Genomic DNA, 27300 nt, shown 5'->3' with positions numbered 1-27300 from the left:
TCAACTAAGGGATTACATACACGTCATTTGTCATCCAAACATAACATCAAGATTGTATCAGCTAACGTTATTCGTACAACAGCTTTCCACATAAGGCTGATCCCGGGATAGGCCCGGGATCCCGGGATTACCCATCAAAAATCCCGTAATCCCGGGATTGAAAAACATGCTCGGGATTGTATTCTCTAGTCACGGTATCCTGCACACATTCAACTACCTTAATAATACAGAGTAGAGGTTGAAGGTACCGTTAAATGATTAATTGTGACTTTTATGTACTTAGGTACCTACTATAACAAAATAGGTACTACCACAGAGGTACAGGAGGTACTACGACTACGAGTAGATTCAAAATTATTCGTTGGGCGTGCCTAATGGGCAAAAAGTCGTTCCCTCTATTTGCAAAATTACAAGGATAATAATTATCAATTGAGTAAGCCAATATAGTATGTATTTGTCCAATTCATGCATAATAAGCATGATTGTGCTGTCCCATCTACTGTCCCATACTGCCATCTCCCATCATTCCGCAAATCGCCACTATTCGCATATGGCCATATGGTAATGGGCACTCGATTTTGTTTAGAGGCAGATCATAAGGATAAGGCAGATACACACAGCTACCTAAAGCATCTCCAAATATAATAATGATGAACTCCTCACCAGACGTTAAAATAAACAACAGACGATTGTGTGCGTCAGAACCGCGGGTGGGGTATCATGAAATCGAATGAAACATATTCTGGTATTTAGTAGTGTTTTACTATTATTTGATAGCGAAGATAAAAATTTTAGTACTTATCTATAAACAAAATTAAACGAAAAACAAAGTTCCACCGCCAACCTGACGTCAGGATGGCGGGTGGGTAGTTGAACGGTGTACAATACTTAGAAACTGTAAATGCCAATTTTTAGTATCTCTTCATTAAATAAATAAAATAATGTTAATTCTTATCTACGCCTTTTTATTTACTTGTGAAATATATTTTTTTCAATGTCGGAAGCCATACAAAATTTTTTTTTGTTTAGATTCAAAAGTTCTCTGATTAAAACAGCATTAAACGATAAATGAGGTGCACTGATATTTAATACATGTCTACAAGTATTGCATAGTAGAGTAAAAAGATTTAGTAGTTCTATTAAATACAAGATGAAACGATTAACAAAGTCCGCCGCCGACCATTCTGAGATCAAGTTGGCGGGTGGAAATAAAACGGTGTAAAATGCATAAAGACTATAGATGTTAACTTATTATAATAGTCCTTTGGTAACTACTTACATTTATTTTAAAATTATAACTTTTAACATCTTCAAATATTATTTATTTCATTATTTTTAATAACCATTCTGTGCGCCCACATGTTAAGAGTCGCGGCTTAGATTAAATTATGGATTGTAATTTGTACTTAAAATAATATAACTAACTTGTTGTTGTGTTGTAAATGTTTACTAGTAAGTAGGTAAGTACCTAAATAATAGCTTAAAAAGATGAAACGCAGTAATTTTAAACATTTTCTTATTCTCATTGCTCTTACTCTGTCGAGAGAAATGTTCCATGGCTAATAAAGAATGTGATCCCGATCATCCCTCCCGTCAACTAGATCTCATTCCATAAAGTATGTGGAACAAGGGTTTATTATTTATTTATTTAAGACTCACAAAACAAGTTAGTCATATTTAAGTACAAATTACAATCCATAATTTAATCTAAGCCGCGACTCTTAACATGTGGGCGCACAGAATGGTTATTAAAAATAATGAAATAAATAATATTTAAAGATGTTAAAAGTTATAATTTTAAAATAAATGTAAGTAGTTACCAAAGGACTATTATAATAAGTTAACATCTATAGTCTTTATGCATTTTACACCGTTTTATTTCCACGCGCCAACTTGATGTCAGAATGGACGGCGGCGGACTTTGTTAATCGTTTCATCTTGTATTTAGTAGAACTACTCAATCTTTTTACTCTACTATGCAATACTTGCAGATATGTATTAAATATCAGTGCACCTCAATTATCGTTTAATGCTGTTTTAATCAGAGAACTTTTGAAACTAAACAAAAAAAAAATTTGTATGGCTTCCGACATTGAAAAAAATATATTTCACAAGTATATAAAAAGGCGTAGATAAGAATTAACATTATTTTATTTATTTAATGAAGAGATACTAAAAATTGGCATTTACAGTTTCTAAGTATTGTACACCGTTCAACTACCCACCCGCCATCCTGACGTCAGGTTGGCGGTGGAACTTTGTTTTTCGTTTAATTTTGTTTATAGATAAGTACTAAAATTTTTATCTTCGCTATCAAATAATAGTAAAACACTACTAAATACCAGAATATGTTTCATTCGATTTCATGATACCCCACCCGCGGTTCTGACGCACACCAGACGATTCACAGCTGTCAATGATCGGCGGTGTCATTGTCAATGTCAAAAATGCCAAATTATTTAATTCAAAATTGTTTTGTAATTTGTATGATTTTCATTTGTATTCTAATTTCTAACGTAAATTAATAAATAATTCTGTAAATGTGAGTTCTGTGAAATATTTTATTATGTATAAGTTGATAAACAAATCAATCTGGAATTTAATAAATTCCATAAGGTAAGAAATTTAATAATATGAAAGGTGCATTGTAATTTTCGTTCTTAAAATTTTCTTGAAATTAAATGCTAATCATAAAATGTATATCATCTTTCAGCTGTACTTTGCAAATTGGGAACGCCTAAATGTCAAGGAGCTAATAAAATGAGAAGGCTGCAATATTTTTGCGAGTGGTCCTTTGCACATCTATGCAAATCAATAAAGCGTCGATGTTTTGCGCTTTTCTGTCTGTTATGTGCCTTCTTATTTCTGCTACGATGGAAGTTAATGTGCATCAATATGCAGCCTCGCATGCATATTCAGAAAATTGTAAGTATTTTTTTAAATAATTTTCTGGTTAATAAAAGTTTTCTTTGGTTTAAGTATTAACATAGTTTTTGAAAATTATTTTATCAATTTTCAGTGTCTCAGCTACGGCAGTGGACAGTCTGTTGGAAGCCTATGTCAAGATATGTGTGAGCCAGACGGGATATCTTCAGTTTCTTGTCACTCCTTCTACATGGAAAAAGATACTATTTTCTCTGGTACCTGGAAGAACCAAAGCTTAGTGTTTAAGACTGTCAAAGAAACATCAAATAGCCCTTGGGAGTCAAACATTTCTGAAAATGAATTCTTAAATATAGTGAAAAACAATATTAAGATAAAATTTAATATTTCTGTAGATATTGTTGATGCCAAAAGGATGTCATATATTCAATATAATCAAAAACAAATTAGTCGACAAGTAGAAATGCAAAATGCTTGGTCCCTTCTTCAAAATAATGAATATCTTGCTTTATCTCTTTATGAGAAATATGGAATATTCCCAAGGCTAGTTGGGTCATGTGGTTCAATGTATGCTGTTCAGAAACTGGATTCTCTATCTGCATATTGGCATTTGATGACCTTTTATGACACCAAAGAGGAATGGGAGAGAAGAATCAAAGTGTCCATAATGATGTTAGATTTCTTGATGCTGTTAGAGGAGAGACTGCCAGAACCATTGCATCTATGTGATGTGAAGGTTAGCAATTTTGGTGTGACAAATGATTTTAAAAAGGTGATGTACCTTGATCTTGATTCTGTGCACCCACGAAGTGTGATCAACAAAATCACAGCTGATGGATCTAAGTGTAAGAAGCATAGCGACTGTGATTTCCTGGACTGTAGATCATTTTGTAATTTGATAACGAATAAATGTCAGCATGGAGTTGTTAATAATAACCTGCAGATGGTTTGCGAAAGGATATTTCTTGGCTGGGTGATGTCTGGGAGGGTGATGGTCCCGGGGCTGCTAGTAGGTCCTCGAACCCCGAGAGTATTGACTGAAATGTTGGAGAAGTGTGCAAATCCCTCCAAAGAGGCCGGTACCCCCAGAGCAAGAGCTACCAAAGAAATAAAGCTTAGGCTCTACCATTTATTAACACACCTGGTATCGTCCTAAAATGTTGCACTGTGATATTATTTGCTCTAGTCTTATTATGATCTCAATTAATTAAGATAGTATTTAAGCTAATCTCTGAAATGTATCTGTTATGTTTTCCTTTATGTATTATTAATTTTATAAATATTATGTTACTTATAATACTATTACTGATTTGCAATTTGTGATGTCATTATTATGCCACTGTGTGGTCCACTTGTGTAAATATCTTATAATTATAATCTTTAAATAATCTTTATAATCTTTAAATATCTTTGGACAATCTCACACAGCGCCATCTAGCCCCAAAGTAAGCAATTAATATGCTTGTGTTATGGGTGCTAGCTTAACGGATATACTACTTATATACTTTTTTTTTTTTAAATACATACATATTATACATAGTAACACCCAGACCCGTCACAGAAATTAAAATTCATCATTTCAATTTCTGCCCGGCCGGGAATCGAACCCGGGACCTCTCGGCATAGTAGTCCGTTCTGAACCACTACACCAAACGGCCGACGTATAATTGAATTTGTCTTAATCTGAATTAAAACAGTAGGTCTGCAAACTTAACAGACACCTAACTACTCTGTTTTAATTCAGAGTTACATTATTAAGTAATCCTTATTTAATTAATGTGGATATAAGTGAGGTTTATTTCTTTATTATGTTTTTTAATTTTATTTATTGTATTGGATGTAAATGTGGATGCATTTAGCCAGTTAAATGGCATGACTAGCTCAATTTTTAATGTGATTATTTTATCTCAAAAGTATTAATGAAAACTTTCTAGTCAATAAGAAGTTTTTTAAACTAAATAGATAATGTAAGTTAAGTACCTATTCAAAATGTGATAACATTTAGGTGAAATGGTGCACAGTGTTAAATACTCGTTGCAAATAAATTAATTGCTTCAAGTACTTGTTATGATTTTCAGAACCTCATAGGTATTAAGGCCAACAGTAATGATGTGAAGCTATAATATGAAAAAAGAAGATACATTGCGAAGTAGAGGTTGAACCACCATCTTTAAGATGTTGTTGGGAATAAGTGTGGCCGTTACGCCGAAAGTTTGCCAAAGGTCAGGATGTTGGCAATGTTGGCCGAAAAATTGGCTGGCCGACATACGGCGCATGCGCGCGCCGGCAGGCGACCTTCCCGCGTCCTCACCGACAGTCGTCGGCTCATGCCGCGCCGCCACACTTGTTAAACTGTAAATACAACGCACATCAAAAAGCACTTTCGCTTTCATTGCGTTATCACCGCGTTAGTTCCGCGACCCACACCGCGCCGCGAGTTACAAGTGTTGAAGGTGATGAGTGCTTGACGTCCTCGGATTGAGGAGACAGACCCCGAAACCGGTTTGTATACTTTTTATCTGTGTTTGTATTTATGCCGCAAAAGTATTTCAGCGAAATTACTTGCATCATTTTCCGGCCCTTCAGTGCTTTTAGGTCAGACATCAAGCCAATTTGAAGACCGGAAGCGTCGGTTGTTTTATCCTGAATGTCACAAGTTCATGACCTTGGAAAACGTAGAAAGGTCAGCGACCTCTCAGTGGGTTAGTTAAAGTAGGTTGGTCAGTTAAGTAACACAGATTAGTTAGCACCTACTACAAAATCTATTATGTAAGGCCACAGTGGGTGGGCCTGAACTAATTAAGTTAGGGCGTTTTTAGTTGTTTAAATTTTCACTTTTCCCGTTCCAGGAAAAACCGCAATGGGCCAAAGATTGGTAGGATCTACACGTGTAGGTGTACCTACCTGCGTAAGTTAGGTAGCAATATTGTCGGCGTTTACCCGTGGTCCCCCCAACATGTCCCCCTGGTGGGTCCACGGGTAATTTTTTTTACCCGTTGTCCCACCGTTCTGAACAGTTTTTGCCAGTGGGTCTACGGGTAATTTATTTTAACCATAGTCCCACCGCACAGTGGTAAACGTTGCATGTCACCTAGGTATAATTATAAAAAAATCTATAATTATTAATTAACCATAGATTTATAAGACTTATTCTTAAGTTCATTACATATTTATTTGAGAATAAAGGATACATCGAAATTAATAATTGCAAGAACATTTTTTATATCTTCACATCACACAATGTGGGTTAAAGTCACTCATACTCGGCGTTTGATATTTCATCCCAGACATCAGTCCACTTATACAATGTGTCCGGGCTTGTAGTGATCAAACTTTAATGGCATAATCTATAGACAATTTTATCGATGAAAATATACTTTTATACTTCTTTTTAAGTTATTTTCCAACACAAGAAAAACCAGGTCGTTTTAAGGTATGTTTTATTTGGTTATTATGGAAACCGCTGGGAAGGGGTATCTTTGTTCAACAATTACGTCGAAACTAATAAACGTAGACTAATAAATTTACATTCGTTTTGTAGAATAGCTCAAATCCTAATAATACAATGCAAATAAAACATAAAGAATATGTCACCTGACATGCAACGTTTACCACTGTGCGGTGGGACTATGGTTAAAATAAATTACCCGTAGACCCACTGGCAAAAACTGTTCAGAACGGTGGGACAACGGGTAAAAAAAATTACCCGTGGACCCACCAGGGGGACATGTTAGGGGGACCACGGGTAAACGCCGAATATTGTACCTTCGTACGCAGTCAGGGTGCGTGCATGTATAAGCAGGGAGAGTTAGGCCCTTTTCACATGTCCCGGTTGCCGGCTAACCGGCGCCGGCTACCCGGTGGTGAAGTGTATGGGCATGATACGTAGCTTTCACATGTACCTACCGGCGTAATTAATCCGGCATGATGCCCATACACTTCACCACCGGGTACCCGGCGCCGTTTAGCCGGCAACCGGGACATGTGAAAAGGGCCTTACGCCTTCGGACCGATAGGAAAACGGGGTGACTTTCATATAAAATGAGATGAATGTTGTTGTACTAATACTTCCCATAATAGACCTAGATTGGTCTGACTGATCTAATCATTTCGCAACTTCGCGTACCTGATTGTCGGGTTTTCCAAAATCCTTAGTTCGGAAATTTTTAAAACACCTACCTACTCTTTTACAAACAATAGCTTTATAATCATGGGTTCTTAATAATCACCAAAATTTTTGAATATTTGGTTTAATTTAAATATGCGCGCACCTTAGATAGAGCTCAAGCGAAAGATCCGCAATATCCATTTACCCACTTAATACAGGTATATGCATCAGCAAACGCTTGTCTTAGGACGTATTTTTGAAATCTTTATAATATTATAAATGCGAAACTAACTCTGTCTATCTGTCTCTCTTTCACGCCTAAACCACTGAACCGATTTTGATGAAATTTAGCATAGAGATAGTTTGAGTCCCGGGAAAGGACATAGGGTAGTTTTTGAAACAGGGACGCGCGCGATAAAGTTTTTCTGTGACACAAAATTCCACGCGGGCGAAGCCGTGGGCGGAAAGCTAGTATGTACATAATAATATTAAAGTATACTTAACCGCATGTGACATTTCCTAATTGTATAAGAACTCCGATTGAATGTGTATATTGAACTGGACTTCGTACCTATGTGATGTGAAGTATTGCTTCAGCCAGAATCACTTACCTAATACCTGTCTGACCGATCAGCACAGCCTGATCGGTCAACTTGTGCTGATTTTTCCCTAGGTTAAGTAGGTACAGCTCCTCTTTGCTCCTTCAGCTCTCCGGTTCGTTCGTTTCAGCCAAATGACATCCACTGCTGGACAAAGGCCTCCCCCAAGGTTTTCCACAATGAACGGTCCTGCGCTGCCTGCATCCAGGCTCTTCCCGCGACCTTTACCATCTATCATATAGATCGTCGGATTGTAAGATCTCTTATGCTTCAACCACACCAACGCGTGCAGCCCCCCTAGACAAAACGCACTTTTTGATCGAATCGAAAATCGAATCCGTCAAAACTCCATACAAAAAAGGGGCTTTTCGACCAGCACTTTTCGACTGGTTTGCGATTATAATTTGCACTTTGTCTAGACCCACAGATCGCCATCGCCGCCGCGATCAAAGGCATCATTTCCCTATGATCGCGCCGGCGATGGCGATCTGCACGCGTTGGTGTGGTTGAAGCATTACGGGTACCAGCCAGGTGTCCTAAGTCGGAAGTTACATTTTTAAGCCTGTCCGACAAATTCAGAATTTCAGACTGTGTCCGGCTAAATCAGTATTTGGCCAGTAAGTAGTGCCGATGATTTTCTAGTTAAAAATAATTAAAAGATCCTAGAGTCTTAGGTCTTTTGTCATCGATATATCCGAATTTCAAATTTTAAGACCTGCCAGACCTACAACTAAGTAGACCGTACATGTGCCGTACACTAAGCTACTAGGCAGCAAGGCTTTTGTTTTACTTTCAGGGCGAACCTAACGAATACCTACTTATTAGACTTGAGAAAAGCTATTTGTGGTTATGATGAATGGTTATGGCGTTTTTGGGGTTAACGTTCAGGGTAAACCATTTTATATTCAGAAATACTCATTTAGTTTCTGGCTATTAAACGTGTATTACTTACTTGTTCAATGTTCATGTCTTGTCTAATCCTGATAGGTAACTTTCAAGTATTTAACTGTAACAAATTCATAATTTATTGTAAAAATAAAAACATAAAATACTAATCACAGAAACAATTTGAAGTTTTTTCAAAATCAAATTACCTAGGCTTTATTCAGTGGCGGCGTAGCATGCCCCCCGCATATATGTATAGCTGATGCCCCCCATATATAGCCCCATATAGAGCTGCAGGATGGTCTGATCTAGTGCCCCTCAGGATTACCGATTCGAAGATGAAAGATGAGTACGAATTAGCTATATGATGAAATGACCAATCGTATCATGACAGTCCAGAAAAGAAATATTTTTTCAAAGATAGGAAAATAATAGCATAAATTGATTTACAGTAATAAAATGTGCGAATCTCTAGCCATAGGTAATTATGGCTGAAACTTGTAACAATCAATTTTTTAGCCGAGTGCTTCACCCAGTACACCCAGGTGCGAGCTGGGAATCAAATCCGAGACCAATTGACTTAACATTTTGATATAGGGTCGTGTTTACATAATTTTCTGTCTAATAACTTGTTAAAATAAGATTCTGTTAAAGTACCTACAATGTCTAGGATAGTTCTCGTAGATTAGTAATTTAAGTACCTAGTTCGGTGCACCGACCTTTTGGTCTAGACTGGAATATTGCACCGACTGACTGCATTTTTTACAACGTTTCGTCTAGCTATGGAATCAGTGAAAACGATCCGTAGTTTATTACAGAAGTTGTTACTTGGTTTAGGTTGTTTTAGAGCTAGGCTAATATTTTTTATGAAATTAGTAAAAACAACTGAACTTTTTTGGACTTGAAACTCCTAAATATGATCATCTGATTAATTTAATTACTGGTCCAATTAATTTTTCTCGTGGACTATTCTTTTTTTGTTAAAGTTATCAATAGCGACAATAGCCTAATGGTGTCGATGTCGGATCAGATCTGGACATTGTGTTGAACCCATTTGTAACATAAGTAAATATTTGACGAGGTATACGGGTCTTAAAATGAACAAAAGCGGTAACGTTAAATTGTATCTGTAGAAACTATTAATAAATAATCAATCAAACGCGCATGACCGAGGGTAGTCACATGACGAGCACACGATATAAATCCTGTAAAGCAGCACGTGCTAATGATGTCGTAGTAATGACTAATGAATGACTCTGTCAAATCCGTAGTCGAATAGTTAGCATTCTCCTCACTTCAGTCGTCATGTAAGTAATATGTAACTCCCATATTATTTTGGGCTGTCATCTAAGAGATTGAACAGTACCAATAAGTTCAACTCTATCTACATATTATTAAGTATGTTTCATCTGTTATTCTTCATATTACTGATATTACTTTCGACTACCAATGTCGCTCGAATGTACTTTACATAATGCCGCAAAATCCTTGCTAAGGAGATTCTTACTTCCACTTATTATTTTTGCTAGTTGCATTGCTGCACTAAGTAAAAGGTAGCCCAAAAGACGATTTTCACTGTTTCCACCAGGCACCGTACTTAAGACCCTTCATGGCAATTCACCTTATCACTGCACCACCGGTTCTCCATAATTAACCCATCGTTGCCCTGTAACTAGATTTAAATATGATTATAATCGAAGTGTTGAAGTTGTCCTGGAATACCGATGGCCTTAAATGGCTTGGACATTCCAATTTTCCACGAGTCTGTTACTGTTATTACTCTACGTCAACTAGTCAGTCATGATCATAAATAAAAACCCTAACTAGCAGTTGTTACGATTGAGCACCGAGACTAGTCACCATGGGAGTCTATTCACTTGTCAGCTTTCTATAACTAAGGGGTATAAGTAGCTGCACGTTGACCCGTATTATAAAACTGGGTTCTTACTTGAGTACAGATTTAGACCTGTAGTTAGTTTAAATTCCAATCACAGACTCGAATACTTGCGGGTTATTTCATAATACGAGCTATAGAAGACTGATCGCTCCGTTACTTCAGTTTTTCGCCTGCATTCGAAGTACTATTTACAGCGGACTCGGTCTGATTCAATTATCTACTATTGCAGCGTTCAAGTGCTTGGCCATTTGGTTTATGTGCAATTCAAGTAAGTCCAGCTTTAGAATGCCAGTCTTGAATTCATTAGCTACGGTTCATAAAGGTTTAATGAATCCTGTTTGTAGTGATTTCTTTATGTTTCGTTTAGGACAATGTGGGATTGTGGGTGCATTGTGCAGACGTTGGGGCTAATTGGATTTGGAAGCTATTCCAGGATGAACTGAAATACATTTATAAAGTTACTGCCCATTAAAAACTAGGAACATAAAATATTTCTTTGCATTGCATTCAGTTGGTCCAAAATTAGATGCAAGATTCAATTTGAGATGGTTAATGAGATCAGGACAACACAATAACCCAGAAAGAAAAGGAGGTATCTTTACCTCCTTTTCTTTTAAACTTAGGTACCTATACAAATGAAACGAAAGTTTGTAATCACAGGGAAACGGTTTGCAAATTCAGCTTCTCACCGGCATTCAGCCAGCACTTATGCGAGATAACCACTGGAGTTGTGTCTCGAACGTGTCATTACCCAGCAGGTGGTCCGGCAGGAGTCCGAAGTCTTTCGAGGCGTGTAGCCAATTTCACGCCCATCACAACATTCCCATAAAGTCATTTTCCTGTACTGTACCTCTAGTAGGAAAAACTTTCGAGTTCGTTTCGTTGCGTATTCAAAGTGTCATCGAAAAATTTTGTATGAAAAATTAAACAGCGCCCCCTATATTATAGTCGCCCTAGGGGGCGCTGTTTAATTTTTCATACAAAATTTTTCGATGACACTTTGAATACGCAACGAAACGAACTCGAAAGTTTTTCCTACTAGAGGTACTGTTGTTGGTAGCTACGTAAAAGTATGAATGATGGGGTGTTACGGTCAGAGAATTGTTTCAAAACTGATTCGTATCCTACAGAAGCCTAAAAAAAGGAATCACTAAAACAGCAGAACAATTTCAAAATACACAATAATTGTTGAATATTTTGGGTTTTTGGATTGAGTCCAATGAAGCACGCAAATGCAAAAACCATATTTTTGCATTTGCGTGCGCCATCAAGACGTCGCCGGATTTGTGTCGTATGCGTCTGGCAAAGTTTATAGCCTGGATTTTACAGGTTTATTTTTCTTGGCCAAATTTTAAAATGTGCGCGCGCGCAAGAAAGTCAGGTCCATCATTTACAGACAATTTATCTCAACGCACATGAAAGGAAAAGTTATTTCATTTTAATTAACCGGTGATTCATTTGATGTATCTTTGTGAGAATATTTATGATTAATATCTACGCTAATTGTAGTAAAATTATAGTAATTAACTGAGTTTAATCTAATGAATGAGTGTAGGTACCTACCTAGTCGTACTACCTATTTCATGGGTCTTTTAATCCGTTACGAAGCAAAAATTCAAAACTAGGACCTTAATAAAAAAAAGTTAAATACACGTTGAACATTGAATTTAAACAGGCGATTGACTTTTTGTAATAAGCCTCTAAATAGGTATCCAATAGGTAAGATAATATTCGCAGTAACTACTGTGTAATGTTTTAAGAACACACTCAGGGCCGGATCGTGAATTTGTGGGGCCCTGGGCTGAAACTACTTGGGGGCCTATCTTAGTACTCAACTAATAGCCATGCCAAAAAACTGTTTCTATAATGATATACACTCGCGAGCAAAACTATGGAATCAATTACATGAAGTTGTTTCTTAACGAATGTGTATTAACGAATTTGTTAGTAAGTAAGTAAGTAATCTGTAAGTCTAGACATTAGCACGTCACTACCTTGTTTAATATACCACGCAATTTTATATACCCATTCTTATAAGATACACTATACAAGAATGCATGGTAAATTCAGTGAACTGCTCCTGAATCGAATGTACCTACTACTACTACTGCTATTTCTATTTATTTATATTAACCGGCAGACAGTGGTGACTGAGTTTGTTGCGGCGCTTCTTCTCAGCACTTGCCAAATGTTGGTCTCGAAGCGCTGGTAGGGTAAAAAGATTATGAGACATGTAGAGGCTCCTTAAGAGCAAAATGACGATTTGTAAGAACTATTATATTAGTCTAAACAAATAAAGAAATTTTGACTTTGACTTTGAACAAAAAAAGTGGCACCATTTTAAAGATTTAACTTTTAACTTTAAATTGATACCAAATTCATTTAAACCACACCGGTATTTAAAAAGATATCCCGGCTGATGTGAAGAAGTAAGGAAAAAGACATGTATCAACTGTTTGATACGTCGCGAGTTGCGGCCTATTTACCCCCTATAAAAGCACGTGTTTTCGGATTTTTTCTTTACCACGTTGATCCATACACAATTACACATCACCGCTTTTTTTGACACTTTACCTGGGATTCTACACCTACAGAAGCAGCACAAATCGTTGCACTATTGCAAGAAGGGCTCAGCCAGCGGGCTGTCGCACGTTAGCTCCACATAAGCAAGTCCTGGGTTTCGAAAGTTTTAAGAAGCTTTCGGGAGACTGGTGGCTTTATCCCGAGACCAAGTTCTGAACAGCGCCGGTGCACATCGCAGAGGGATGACCGTTTTTTCATGTCAACCTCTCTATGAAATCGTCATTTGACTGGTATTGACGTCCAGCAAGAGCTCAGAAATGTTCGTAGGATAGTTGTTAGCGAGTGGACAGTTTGTCTAAGACAGTGTTTTTCAACCTTTTTCATGACACGACCCCCCTAGTATGAAAAAAATTTTGGTTCGCTATTTTTTTCATGCATTTTATAATGTTGCAAAGATGTTTGTAGGGACCGAATACTTCAATCTATACAACATTTTGCATAATTAGATTTCGGATTAATCTGTCTTTATAAGATTTTTTTTTACTGAGGCAGTTTTTACGACCTTTCGCGACCCTCCTATAGAGGCTTCCCCCTGGGGGGGTCGCGACCCACAGGTTGAAAAACACTGGTCTAAGATATAAGCATTAGAATTTGACTCCAAAAAGGCCTGCCGGCAAAACTGACGGCAGGTCGCCGACAAGCACGCTTTCAATTAGCTCGCACTTATTTTGATGGGAAGGCGAGCAAGCCACCCCAACGTTTTCTTTACAAGAAGTAATTGGAAGAAAAAAAAATAAAAAAAAATCTCAAATAGTATGCAATTTTTAATCAATATTTTCTTATGACGTTGTCACGTAAAAATATCGTCCGTAAACCGACTTTACAGACCAGTTTTTTTTTTTTTTTCAAATTATTGCCTACTTTTTAGCGGGATCTGGGGGCCCCTTGTAACCCCGGGGCCCTGGGCTGCAGCCCAATCAGCCCATAGGTAGATCCGGCCCTGAACACACTGCTCGATAGAAGGTCAACTCAGGACATATGAGATAAAATAATAAACAAAATTCATCATCTTGTATTCATGAAATATTAATAGTTCTGTCACGCCTTTTCTTACATAATGATTATGGGCGGTGCATAGGTATTTAGCTTTGTCATTTAGTACATTCACGCCGAGAAATGTTTATGGCTATTGGAGATAGGAAGTACATATGTGCTGGCAGAAGTACCTACAATATACCTTGCCAAATATGTCGTCTGATCATTCAAGTGTGTGAATGTTCCATGTATGTACCAGGTGCTTTGTAAGTGTTACCTGATGGATTATTATAAATAAGCATCGGTTGTAGATTTGTTGCAACATTTTCAGGTGCCATTGATCATGAGATAATAACGTGTCGTTGCGTTGATATATGTGCGATGTTAAGTGGATTTAAAGTCTTTTTCAATGTAGGTACATACCTACCTATAGCTATTTCTTGTTCACAAACAGATAGGTACCACAAAACAGAATAGGTATTCTGTGGGCTACGATCGTTTTCTGTGAGCCTATACAGCCTTTAATAAGGCTCAATTTTCCTATTGGATGCGGTTAATCTTACCGAAATACTCGTAACGTAAACTAAGCTTACTGAGTTAAAAAAGTAATTTCTACAGTTGCAATTCAAGGGCATCGGCTTGGAACTTAATATGTCTGCATAATATTCTTGGAAACGTGTCCATTCATACATACAAAGTGATAAGTTTATAAACAATGAAACAAGGGCTTTTGCCAGTTCACTGGCCTTCAATTTTCTAGAAGACTGCTGTGTCTAGATATTTTAAGACTAGCTAGAGCTACATATATGTAGAGTCTATCTAGTCGTAAAATATCTAGACACTGCAGCACTGGCATCATAGCATTTACGACACGTTTACTTATCAGAGTTTACATTGTTTTGGCTTCATAGTAGGTAATTTTGAAAGAGTTCAAGGAAAAATTTCATAACGCTTAATTAAGTTTAATTTTATACTATAAAAAAAGTTTTTGCACATAAGGAATTTCTAACTTATTAAAGTTATTTACAATCTGAAAGAAAATTAAAGTTACTAAAATCTATCTAAAAAACTTACCACGTTGTTTGCGAAATTAACATATTGGTATCCTTTACAAATGCATTTTTCCTAAACTGACGCAGTCGCAGATTAATACGTGCATTTTCTCGTGCTATCAATAAAACTATGTACCTACTTGTGATAAATCGCTTGATTAAGAGTAATGTGTTGGGTTAATGTATTAATAGTACTAATTAATTAATTTTAATAACTCTTGATTTGTATGGAAATGTCCCGGATGCTTCATACAATTAAGAACACATGCTGTTTACTTTACACCTATCTATTTACCTATGCTCCTTAGGATTATGAAACCACTTAATTAGCTAATTAATTAGTGCTCTAATAAAACATTGTTGTCGACATTTGTAGACAATGTTGTTAACTTCTTGAAAACAAATCCATAAATTAATCGGATCACACGTCTCAGGCCTGCTCGTAAGGTCGGAAGACCTTTAAACTTTGCCCAAGTATAATCGCTTCTCTTTATTTTGAACGTGTTTGAAAGCACGCACCTATTATTACGAAACATGCCTAAAACTCAATACAAACTCAAGCATAATATCGAGTAGTATTTTGTCTTGAGTGTAGATTCATACTTAATCACCAGCAGTGGTTGCTAGTTCGAAATCCATGCGGGCAAAATATTAGAGATGAGCAAGTCATAGGAATGTCGGAGTATGGACGTTATTAGAAAATGTATTGTACTAGGTATATCATTATGATCTATTTCAGAGTGTTCATCCATTATCTTGGTCGTTGAATTTGGTACAAGATCTAGATTGGAGATAGTAATAGTTGATAGTTTGGACAATTTATTAGCTCACATTGACAGATTGCTATGGCCATGGTGACAAATTACGGTTTGCTCTAGGGGAACTGCCGTAGTAGATTGAGACACTGTAAATATAAACTATTGCGCAATTTGAAGAGTCAATATTCCGATGACGAGTTGTGACGAGATTTAACGATCCGTTTAACTACTTCAACTCAGATAGAGTTGCACGAGCGCTGACACGAGGTGATCAGCTCCGAGCGAGTGCAGACTGGCTATAAACCTAAGTAAACGTCACGCCACATTTCTAAAGGAAAGTTAAGTAATTGAGTAATTAAACGACTATCTTATCTATCAGTTAAGGTCAAATTAATGTGAAAACAATCTATTTTCAGTCAATCATTCAGTTTGTTTTGTATTGATGTCCCAAATGGCTACAGTTGAGGTACAATTTGAAATCGTCAAGTAACTTGAAAGATTTGAATTACAGCCTACCTAGATACATTCAGCCTGTCGCAATGAATTTATTTAAGTACCGACATGATAACGTCTTGAATTTACTACTTCAAGTCTAGAAATGTCAAGTAGTTTTGAACGATATTGTAGTCTTGTGCGAGGTCATGATTCGCTGTAGTGTGGTAGGTACAAACAATGAGTGCCACTTGTTGTAATTGGCCGCGACAATCACTGTGTTTCGTTCTAGTTAAGCTTTTTGTGCTACTCCGTAAGTTGTCTTCATTCATCGTGATTGCTTCTCATTGATGTGTGTTTTGTGCGAGCTTTTATTGCAGGATGTCTCTGATAAGTATTTTACATCGGTTTAAAAGATGGTACTTATAATGAAATGAATGGCTAGGAGATAAGCAGGATTAGAAAATACTTCACTTGTTATTTTAGGCGTGCGTAGAAGAAATGAAATAGCTTTATGATCATAAAATAGTTAAAAGCCAGCTGAACTGTAGGGACTTAGCTTGGCCAGTTGTGGAACTATCATGTATGCTCTAGAACGGAAATTGTCCATAGTGCGCGCAATACTTATCTATAATATTTTATAGTAATTAAAGAATATTGATATAGACAAAGAACTAGATTACTGCAATGATAACAATAACAATCGCAAAAAAGGGAATCGCTACACATTAGGTAGTTGAACAGAAACTAGGCGGTGTGTCATGGGTGTCAAGTGTTGCTCGACTTGAGTCGGAGGCGTGTGGTCAACCGCACTGCAGCGTCTCAGGTTCTATGCTCTGTATTTGTAAACGCATCTGTAACTTGGTGCTAGAGCTCAAGACACAAGCGTTTGTCTATTGAAAGAAAGAAAGATATCAGTATCGTCGAAAATACACAAATAAGTGTAATGTACACGTACCTGTTACAATCACACTGAAAAGGTATCCACTCAGCATGGCGTCGTCGTAGCATATTAGTAGATAATACCACGATGCTGCAGGGAATAATCCCTGTCCAGTGTCCACGGAAGTGGAATAGGATGTGTCAGATCCTTGTAAGTACCCGACTTTTGGTTTAAGTTAAAGTACCGTTTTACCCTGAACTTGTTTCCTGTAATATAACACAGAGAGAACACAAGCGGCGTCGGTTAAGTAAGGACGAAAGGGAAGCACAAGAACAGGAAATGGAAGTAAACCCTGTGGTCGCAATCCATGACCTCAAAACAATGATGGAAACCTTTATGAACAGTCAAAACTCAAGGTTGGAAAACATAGAAAAAAAACTTGCTCAAGTTACAACACAGAACGATACAATTCAGCGCACAAACACAGAAATAGAGAAATCAATTAATTTTGTTTCTACAAGAATTGATAGCTTACAGATTGAAGTTTCTAAGATAGAAAAAAATCGCAAAGCACTGGAAGCTCAAATAAACACAGTGGACACGAAGTGTGAGACTTTAGAAAAAAATATACGCAAAACTTGTATAGAAATTCGAAATGTCCCCAAAGTTAAAGGGGAGAAAAAGGAACAATTATTCAAATATATACAAGAGCTGACATCGAACATCAATATAGATCTTGATTTATGCAACTTACGTGATGTCCACCGCTTGCCTAGCAGGGCAGAGGCAACCTCCGCAACCTTAATAGCGGAGTTTGGAAGTACTTTGATAAAGAATCACGTGCTAGACGCGGTGAAGCGCTACATTAAAGACAACCCCAAGGACCAACTCAACTCTAATCTTATGGGAATAATGCATACGAAATCACCTATATATATCAGCGAATACTTATCGAACAAATCAAAGAAACTTTTCTACTTGGCAAGAGAGGTTGCTAAAACCCTGGGATATTCGTATTGTTGGACTTCTAACGATAATGTTTACCTGCGGCGCAAAGACGGTGACCCATACATCTTGGTGAAGAACGAAGGACAGCTCTCCGATTTGAAGAACCAGAAATGACTAGACTTAGGATATTTATTGTTTTTTATTAATAATAGTTTTAAAAAAATATTTTCTAATATAAGGTACGTTAATAAGCAATCTCACACAATTGTTTTGAACAAATCTTATCACTTTTACACACACACTTACACACACACAAGCAACACATCCAAAGCTCTCACTATTATTTTATTGTCTCAATCATTTAGCAATCAAAACGAGCATCAATATATCAATCCCATTAAAAAAATATTAAAATATCAGAATAAATATTATTATAGTAACATTATATGCAATTATAAATCAATAACCACGGTAATAGAGTACTATAGAACATTATGTAGACCTATCGATCACAATATAAATAATAATAAAAAACTGTCGCAATCAATTATGGTCCACCCACTGATTATTATATTTAAAAGGCGCTAATTTAAATGAGTTACTTGTCAATTTGGACAATATCAAACCAGCTGAATTCAAAATTTGTGAACCTGAAGAAATGCGGACCGTAATAGAACAAACAAATAATTATACCAATATATTATGCCAAAACATACGCAGCATTAAACGCAATTACGATGGACTTACTGTCCTTTTAAATAGGATAAATATAAACTTCGACTTAATTATACTAACCGAATGTTGGCTCTCTTGTTCTGGTAACATCGCTCCACTTGAATCATACTCGACACACGTTACTAAGCAAACATTTAATCAGAATGATGGAGTTCTAATCTACGTAAAAGACAACTTATCATGCAAAATAGAAGAACCATCATTCTCTGAAGCTAACTGCCTAACTATTAAGCTTGGATTGCACACTGTGGTGATAGGCATTTATCGCCCCCACTGCTTTAAGCATGACTCAACTAAATTCCTATATTCCCTAAACAAACTTTTAAACGAAGTAAAATCGTACAAAAATATAATAATCACAGGTGATATAAATATTGATATTTCCCCAAATGGTATAAATCAACAAGGAGAGCAATACTTACATTTGTTAGCATCGCATGAACTACTCCCTACTTTCACAACACCAACTAGATCAAATTCTTGTATAGACCATTTGTTTCTCAAAACAAAACAGCCTGCGATATCATTTATTGTCCAGACTTGCCTTACCGACCACGAAGCTGTAGCCCTTAGCCTTCAATTAAAACAAACTAAATCTAAATCTTATAAGACTATAACTAAAATTGATCATATTGGCCTTAAACAGTCCCTATCGGAAGCTGACTTAAGTCATATTTATGAAATCGAAAATGTTGAGGATGCCGCAAACTTTCTGGTGGGGACTCTTTCAGATTTATTGAAAAAAAACACAAAAACACACCGAGTAGCACATAGAAGGGTAGTGGTAAAGCCTTGGATAACTCCGGGTATTCTTAAATGTATGAGAAATCGGGATAAAATGCACAAACAACTAAAACTAACACCAAACGACGAAATTTTAAAGTTGACATACCGTAGGTATAGAAATTACTGTAATGATTTATTGAAAAAAATTAAAAAGCAGTATCAAACAGACGAACTCAAAAAGGCTGGAGGTAACAATAAAAAAATCTGGGAATTAGTAAAAAAGGCAACAAATCTACAAAAAAGTAAAGTTGAAGCTAATGACCTACTGTCGCAGTGTCCAACACCACAAGCATCCGTTGACTACGTGAATGATTTTTTTGTTGGCATTGGTGCTAAACTAGCTGATAAAATCTTAAAAAATAACTATAGCTCACCAGTAATAAGCACAAAGGCCAAAAATTCATTTGTTTTATTGGAAACGGACTATGAGGAAGTTGAAAAAACCATTCTCTCACTGAAATCAAATAGTGCTATTGGCTGGGATGGTATATCGGCAGATATACTCAAGACGCACAGAGACATTCTTGTTCCTCCGATCACCTACTTGTGCAATGCCTGTTTTTTGTCTGGCACTTTTCCTAACGCTTTCAAGAAAAGTATTCTCCGTCCGATTTTTAAAGGTGGCGAAAAGGGCAATGTCTCAAACTATCGTCCAATCTCTATCCTTACATCCTTATCTAAGATTATAGAACGTATGATCAATAAGAGGCTTACCAACTATCTTGAGTCGAACGGACTTCTATCAGATAGACAATATGGTTTTCGTGCAGGAAAATCCACTGATGAAGCCGTTCACGAGCTCACTGATTGTATTGTTCGGGGTTTGGACGGTGGGAGAAAGTGTCTTGCTATATTTTTAGATTTAGCTAAGGCATTCGACACAGTCTCGGTTCCACTTCTGATAGAAAAGCTGGAAAGTATGGGTATCAGAAATATTCAATTAAATCTGTTTAAAAGCTACCTCACTGGAAGAAAACAGTGTGTTCGTATTGGAGACTTCACCAGTGACGAGGAAACAGTGAGTTTTGGCATCCCTCAAGGGAGTATATTGGGCCCTACCTTGTTTCTAATTTACATAAACGACTTGTGTTCGATGAAGTTAACTAATGGTAACATCCTATCTTTTGCGGACGACACATCACTGATTTTCAAGGGTGATACTTGGAGGGATACTTTTATTGCAGCGCAATCGGGTCTAAATGAAGTTCTTAAATGGCTAAAAGGCAATTTACTGACAATTAATACAGACAAAACTAAATATATAACATTCGGCATCCGCAAAGCGGCTCTTCCAGTGGATAAAAATCTGGCTCTTACAGCACATACTTGTATTGACACCTCTACATGTAACTGTAATAATCTTAAAAGTGCTACGAATATCAAATACTTAGGTGTTATCATTGACCAACATCTTAATTTTCGCTGCCACCTGGAACAGCTTTCTTCGAAAGCATACAAACTCACATATGTTTTTAAAATACTCCGCCACTTCGCCGATTTTGAGATAATTCGTTCAGTATATTATGCTCTATGTCAATCAGTGTTTGTTTATTGTATCTCTAGCTGGGGTGGCGCAGCCAAAACGGACCTAAAATCCCTAGAAGTTGCCCAAAGAGCCATTCTTAAAGTAGCGACCTTCAAACACTACCTTCATCCAACAAATGACCTATATAGGGAGTGGAGTGTACTCTCAATCCGACAACTATTCATACTCCAAATAATATTAAAACAACACTCAAAAACATCTTATGACCCCAGGACACAACTAATTAGACGTAAAGATATTGTATGTACTCTTAAAGGGTTTAGAACAACTTTTGCCAAAAAATTCTTTTGCTTTTTGGGACCATATCTATATAACAAAATTAATCGTTTACTTAATATATATCCACTAACAAAAGTAGAATGCAAGAAACTTCTAACCGAATGGTTAATATCTAAAAATTACGAAGAAAGTGAGGCTTTTATTAAAACAATACAATAACTAACACATAACACACACCCACACACACACACACGCACGCACACACACACACACACGCACGCACACACACACACACACGCACGCACATACACACACACACACAAAAGATTAGAAAGAAAGATTGCTTTTAAAGTTAAAGTTTAAATTTTTGAAATAGTACTTCTTATCATTTATTTTGCCTATTTGTGTAAATCACATGTTATCATTCTATTTTTTTTATTTTATTTTTAGTTTGTTTCTAATATAAAATACTTACCTTAAATAGATTAACACAACCACGCAGTATCGATTAGCCGGTGGTGGAGGCCTTATTATTATTATTTTCATATTCATCGCTGATCCAACAAAACCTAAGCGCTCAATGGCCCGACCGCGCGACCCTAAAAACACAAAAGATGAAAGTCAAGATCGAGCTTTGTAGTGATCCTTGAAAAATAAATCCTCCTCCGTTTTCTATATGTCCAGTAATGGAAAGCTGAGGGCTGAAATCATGATAATGAGTTAACTTAAGTATGTATCAAGAAATGCAAAAATAAAGATCAGTTTGTTAATAAGCTCATTTTATATTCTTTGATATGACTTAAGACGTTACAAATGTACAGATTTCATTGCGGCTTCTAGTAATAACTTATTCCAAGGATTAATTCAGATTTCAACATGTAGAGTTATAGGTAAATGAAAATAGCAAATAATAATTAATTAAATTGGGTTATATTTATTTATCCATGATTTAATTAAAGTAAATCAACATCAGTAAGACGATACTTACCTAGGCATGATATTGGGATTAAGAAAATTACATGACATTGGGTATTTTCCAGAACAACTTTTGTTTGCAAATCGACTTAGACACATGATATTCCAAATAGAGACATTAGTGCTAAAATCTAAAAAGATGACTGAGAAACGTATGCTTTTAAGCGGATTAATATTTGCCGTGCAAAGAAGAACGGTCATGCCCCATACAAAAAAAACCCAGACCCGACAGAAACGAGACATACCTCAGTATTTTTGTCATGTCTTAATTAGTTAAATTATATATTTTTTATATTCGAAATCTATGTATAACACCAAAATATTACCCTTTGTTTTTGTTCAGGCGTTATACAAAAACTAATACAAAATGCCTATTTATCACCAAAATTGGTAAATGTATGTACCTAAATGTCTATTACAGCTGCTATGGAATGTATCTAGGTGACCTGGAGATACAGCTGGATTATACAGGGAGGTTATACATATGGAACGATAAGTGATCTCACTCGATTATTTCTAAACTATACAAGATATCGAAAAATTAGTTACTGATTCTGAAAGTGCTTCACGAGCTCTTTCAAATGGTACCAACAATAGGTTACAGATTATGGAAGCTGGTAACATTAAATTTTTGGATTTTGTAACTTCTCGTTTCCACCCTGTATAATCCGGCTGTATCTCCATGTCACCTAGATACATTCCATAGCAGCTGTAATAGACATTTAGGTACATACATTTACCAGTTTTGGTGATAAATAGGCATTTTGTATTAGTTTTTGTATGACGCCTGAACAAAAACAAAGGGTAATATTTTGGTGTTATACATAGATTTCGAATATAAAAAATATATAATTTAAATAATTAAGACATGACAAAAAACTGAGGTATGTCTAGTTTTTGTCGGGCCTGGGTCACAGATGACCGTTCTTCTTTAAAACTATCGAGAATTTTGAGGCTCTTCTTGACACCTTGGACTGTCAATATTGGTCATCATTTCAGTGCAGTAACAGACGGCTTAGTTTAGCAGACACCGCGTATTTACGCCTGCTAAGCTTTTAAGAGCTTATTTTTATAAAACTTGAAAATCGATTGCCGTAGGTGGGAATTGAACCCAGGTTGAAAGTGATATTACAATCGGTTTAGATGAAACGGCTTCCCATTAGATTTTTTATGTGATACATCTCAAATTAATTTTATAATAACTTGAAAAATATGAGTTAATGAACCAACTAATAACTCTACTGTGTGGCGGTAGCTCTTACTTTCGACATTTGAATAAGTATTAATCTTGACGAAGATTTTCATATGTAGAGTCTATTGGATTGTATTATCTGTGAGTGCATTACGATGTTTGTGGACATATTCGAATGTATTGAACTAACAATCTCTCAGAAATACTCCAAGCTGTTTTTGTTTGCTGATGTTCGAGAAGAATCGACGTCGCAGGTTTATTTACAATTGACTTGTGAATAAAAAGATAAGAAAATATTACCAATAAATAACTTGCCAGGAAACAATATATTTTCTTTTATTATTATTTTTATTTTCTTAATTAATTAACATTATTCTACTATCGGGATTTGCATAGTAATTGACCTACATTTATTGTACAAACTACGAGGGACTGATTCTGACTGTTCAAACCACGAATTACCGAATATGCTAGTAACAAAAAAAAACGCATAATTTGTATCTATGCATGGCTATTTATGAACTAAGACGTGCGTACGTGACAGTGGAGTGTTTTGGCGCCCAACTAACTGCACGCGACACAATTACTTTTTTAAAGTGCCTTGAATCGACCCAATTGAGTTAAAGAGGTTTGTTTGTCCAGCAAAAAAAAAAGTTCCATAAATATTGCAGTCCAATAAAAAATATGAGAAAATCATGCATAAGCTTCGTGTTCCAAAGTTCCGTATTGGTAAAACGTGTGAGTGTAAGTCACGTTTAAATATTTGTTATGTCTTGAGACCTCTTACTAAGTTGCATATTTTTAGAGCGACAACTACAGATCGATACATTTAATTAGTGATATTGTGTTAATTGGCATTGATGAAGAACACCTATTCATTCAATACAAGAATGTTAAACAGAGTTTCAAAACCCACAGGTTTTATTTGTTTTCATCTTAGAGATCGCACACAACAGCTGCCCCTATTGTGTGATACATTTTATTTCAGCGGTAGTAGCATTCAGAGCAGAACCATTTTGAAATTACGAATTCTCAGAAATATTCTTTAAGTTGGCATATTTTACAGTAAGTGGTTCAGGCTTGTTCATCACCCAATATTTGAAGTTTCGTCAAGTCACAATACGGTGTACGTGTCGGGCACTTTCATGCCAGAGGAAAAGCGCGCGAGCACAACAAACGGGATGCACGATCAATTCGTGTCAGTCAATTTTAGATGCACGTAAAACTTTAAACGAGCGTGCCAAATTTTCGCACGCGCGCGCGTCCCTGTGCATACAACGCGCGAACGGAGGCGCGCTGCATCTCGCCACTCACTATTTATAAATATGTCACTATATTATTGTCATCAAGTAAGCACGCTAGTACTTTTCCATGCGAAAATCGTTAACCCGAGCCGATAAGGAGTGAGAGTGGCTCCTCACTCGATCGATATACTCTTACGGGCGTAATTATAAAGTCTAAAATAGCTCACGCCTTGTCGAGTCATCCCTCAATCGTTTAAGCTCAGTATTAACTTGAAGTACAAGTCTATTGTAACGTTTGTAATTGAATAACGTTATCAAAGCAATGTTTCTATGTCATCGGCAATTATAAAATAGTAGATAGCAGACGAACAATATACACTCGCGAGCAAAAGTATGGAATCACCATACTTGTTCCAAGCGATGGTAAGAACTAAATGACTAATAGAAGATAATTAAAAATGGTACCATTTTAAAGGTAATGTTTTACACTTTAAATTGATACTATAAATACATACATAATCATTCAGTTCTTAAGATGGCTCGGAACCAAACACAACGGCGTGATTCCATACTTTTGCTCGTAAGTATACTATTTTTGTTTGATCCTGACACCGTGGGTCAGTTTCATTAAACAATAAAACGTACCTAGACCTATTAAGGGAGCTCTTAAACTTTAATTTGGGTAATTGGTTTATTTAACAAAATGATGATTAAATTTTGGTCTTGAAGGCCATGAACAAATTAAAAAATCTTTGACTGTCTTTTAATTAGGATTAGGATAATGTAAAGATATAAGATGTGTTGTGAAAATAAACTTTCAGTGCATTAATTAGTCCATTTTTCCGTATAAATAAGCAGTTCCCATTTTTATATCTTAAATATATTATGTAGAGTTGGTAGGCATGTGCTGTGGTAGGTATGTGTTTGTATAAGTCGGTTGTTTAAAAAGATAAGATTGTACTTGAAGTAAATACAGTCTATTTATAAAACACTGGTGAACCCCGATATTTATAATAACCTACCTACTTACTAAAAATGCTATGAACATAATTAGTAATGTTGTTTGAATTAAATAAATACATTATTGTATCGTCTCTGGATGCAAGGGAAGGGATACTGTTGCTAGGGTCGTCAACATATTATTCGACACTATTAAAATATTATTAAATGACCTATATGAGAGTTTTTATGTTTGTACGATATTCGATTTTTAAAGTTGATAAACTTGGCCGAGAAATCTAAGAGTTAGTTAAACTTCTTCGATGTCAAGAAAGTAGGTCGAGTGGCAGCCCTACAGTAGGTAGAATGCGAAGAGCGGTCGTTCTAGGCTGTAAAACGGAAAGACCCCAAAATGCCGAACGCTACGTAAAAAAAGACGAATAGGAAGCCCAGTTTTAATATACTTAAAAGCTTAATAAACGCTTTTTTCCGTACAAAAATGTTTTGTCACGGTACCTGTGGCATTCGAAATACAGTTTCAGGCCTTAAAGGGTTCGAACACTTTCCCTTAACCAAATCAAGACGTAATATAATTGGCAGCGGGCCAATAAACTTCTCAAGTCCTTACTAGAGGCAGCCCTGCGTTTCTTCGCGGGACTCTCTTGTCCTGCGCCGGCGCACAGTCCGGACGCATCCTGTCGCGCGCGCTCGCACCCGCTCCGTGCAGTGTACATTTCACGCCTCCAGTATTCTTCCGTTGAACCTTAAACAGGACACTGTGTGCGTTTGTGATTGTGACTGTGTGCGATGATATGGATTTGCAGGTAAGATTTCGTAGTCAATAATAGGTCGAAAGAGGGATAAGTGCGAAAAATTTTCCGTAGTTGATTTTCTTGCTCGGAAGATTTTCGTAGATGCTTTTTCATTTATATGGAAATTTTCCCGTAGTTTGTTTTCTTGATAAATTAACTTTAACGTTAATATGAGTGATAGGTGAAAGGTAGGTTATTTGTGTAATTGTTAGGTGCCTAAAGTATTGTTTATTCCGAAATTCGTTATCCAAGTGCATAATAATAAGGATGTTTACGTGCAGTGATATATGTGTACTTGACAGGTCTTTACGTAAATGCTCAAAGTTATCTCAGAAAGCAAAATATTATTAATAATCTTAGAAAAAGGTAAACACCCAAATATTTATCTGCACTACTTGGCACCGTTTTTATATTTTTTAAGTAAATAAAAATGGATTTTTTCCGGCCACTTCTCCCAGCAGATCCAGACGCGACCCGGTTTGAAATTATTTTAGTTTTTTAAATTGACCTGGTCAGGGTCATATGAATTGAGCCGATTTACCGCGTTATTGACGAAAAATTTATCTATTTCGTTTATAGCTATAAGTACAGGTTTTCAGTGGTTATCAGACTTTTTATAACAGTTAGATTCGGTGGTTCTTCATATTGCAGTTGGTAGTTTTTTTAAAACTTAGCAGCAGGGACTTCATTTTCCATATACAGGCAAAGTAGAAAGTTATTGTATTGTACCGAGCTGTGTCCCGGCAGATAATATCAATCACTGTACTTTATGAGTTCCCCGACTGACCCAGCATTGTCAAAGCTCACACTTATACTATCAGTTGCAATGAACATGAGGTTTGTGTTACC

General features: G+C 36.4%; 2 protein-coding genes across 4 annotated transcripts in view; both read left to right on the top strand.

Moving 5' to 3' along the window:
• Positions 1-2452: 2452 nt before the first annotated feature.
• Positions 2453-4279, top strand: LOC135077180 (divergent protein kinase domain 1C). Its single transcript, XM_063971729.1, has 3 exons — positions 2453-2616; positions 2714-2925; positions 3020-4279. The coding sequence occupies exons 2-3, from the start codon at positions 2761-2763 to the stop codon at positions 4037-4039; spliced, it is 1185 nt and encodes a 394-aa protein (XP_063827799.1). The 5' UTR covers positions 2453-2616; positions 2714-2760; the 3' UTR covers positions 4040-4279.
• A 908-nt stretch (positions 4280-5187) lies between these two features.
• Positions 5188-27300, top strand: part of LOC135077617 (glycogen-binding subunit 76A) — a 60117-nt gene continuing 38004 nt past the window's right edge. For 2 of the 3 annotated variants that reach the window (XM_063972170.1, XM_063972172.1), the window contains exon 1: positions 26319-26463. In XM_063972170.1, coding sequence (XP_063828240.1) covers positions 26452-26463 — 12 coding nt within the window. In that variant the 5' untranslated portion in view covers positions 26319-26451. Of the gene's footprint in view, positions 5386-26318; positions 26464-27300 lie in introns of those variants that run through there. The other variant, XM_063972171.1, reaches the window with a different exon arrangement.

This window comes from Ostrinia nubilalis, chromosome 13, assembly GCF_963855985.1.
Source record: "Ostrinia nubilalis chromosome 13, ilOstNubi1.1, whole genome shotgun sequence".
NCBI classification, from domain to species: domain Eukaryota; kingdom Metazoa; phylum Arthropoda; class Insecta; order Lepidoptera; family Crambidae; genus Ostrinia; species Ostrinia nubilalis.
Note: the sequence above shows the minus strand (reverse complement) of the source record. Positions and strands in the feature narration are given on the sequence as shown.

What these genes read in the sequence shown, in the direction of transcription:
- LOC135077180 (XM_063971729.1), top strand. Translation starts at nt 2,761, where the DNA reads ATGAGAAGGCTGCAATATTTTTGCGAGTGGTCCTTTGCACATCTATGC. An exon ending in GCATGCATATTCAGAAAATT is followed by an intron (nt 2,926 to 3,019) that starts GTAAGTATTTTT and finishes ATCAATTTTCAG; the next exon opens with TGTCTCAGCTACGGCAGTGG.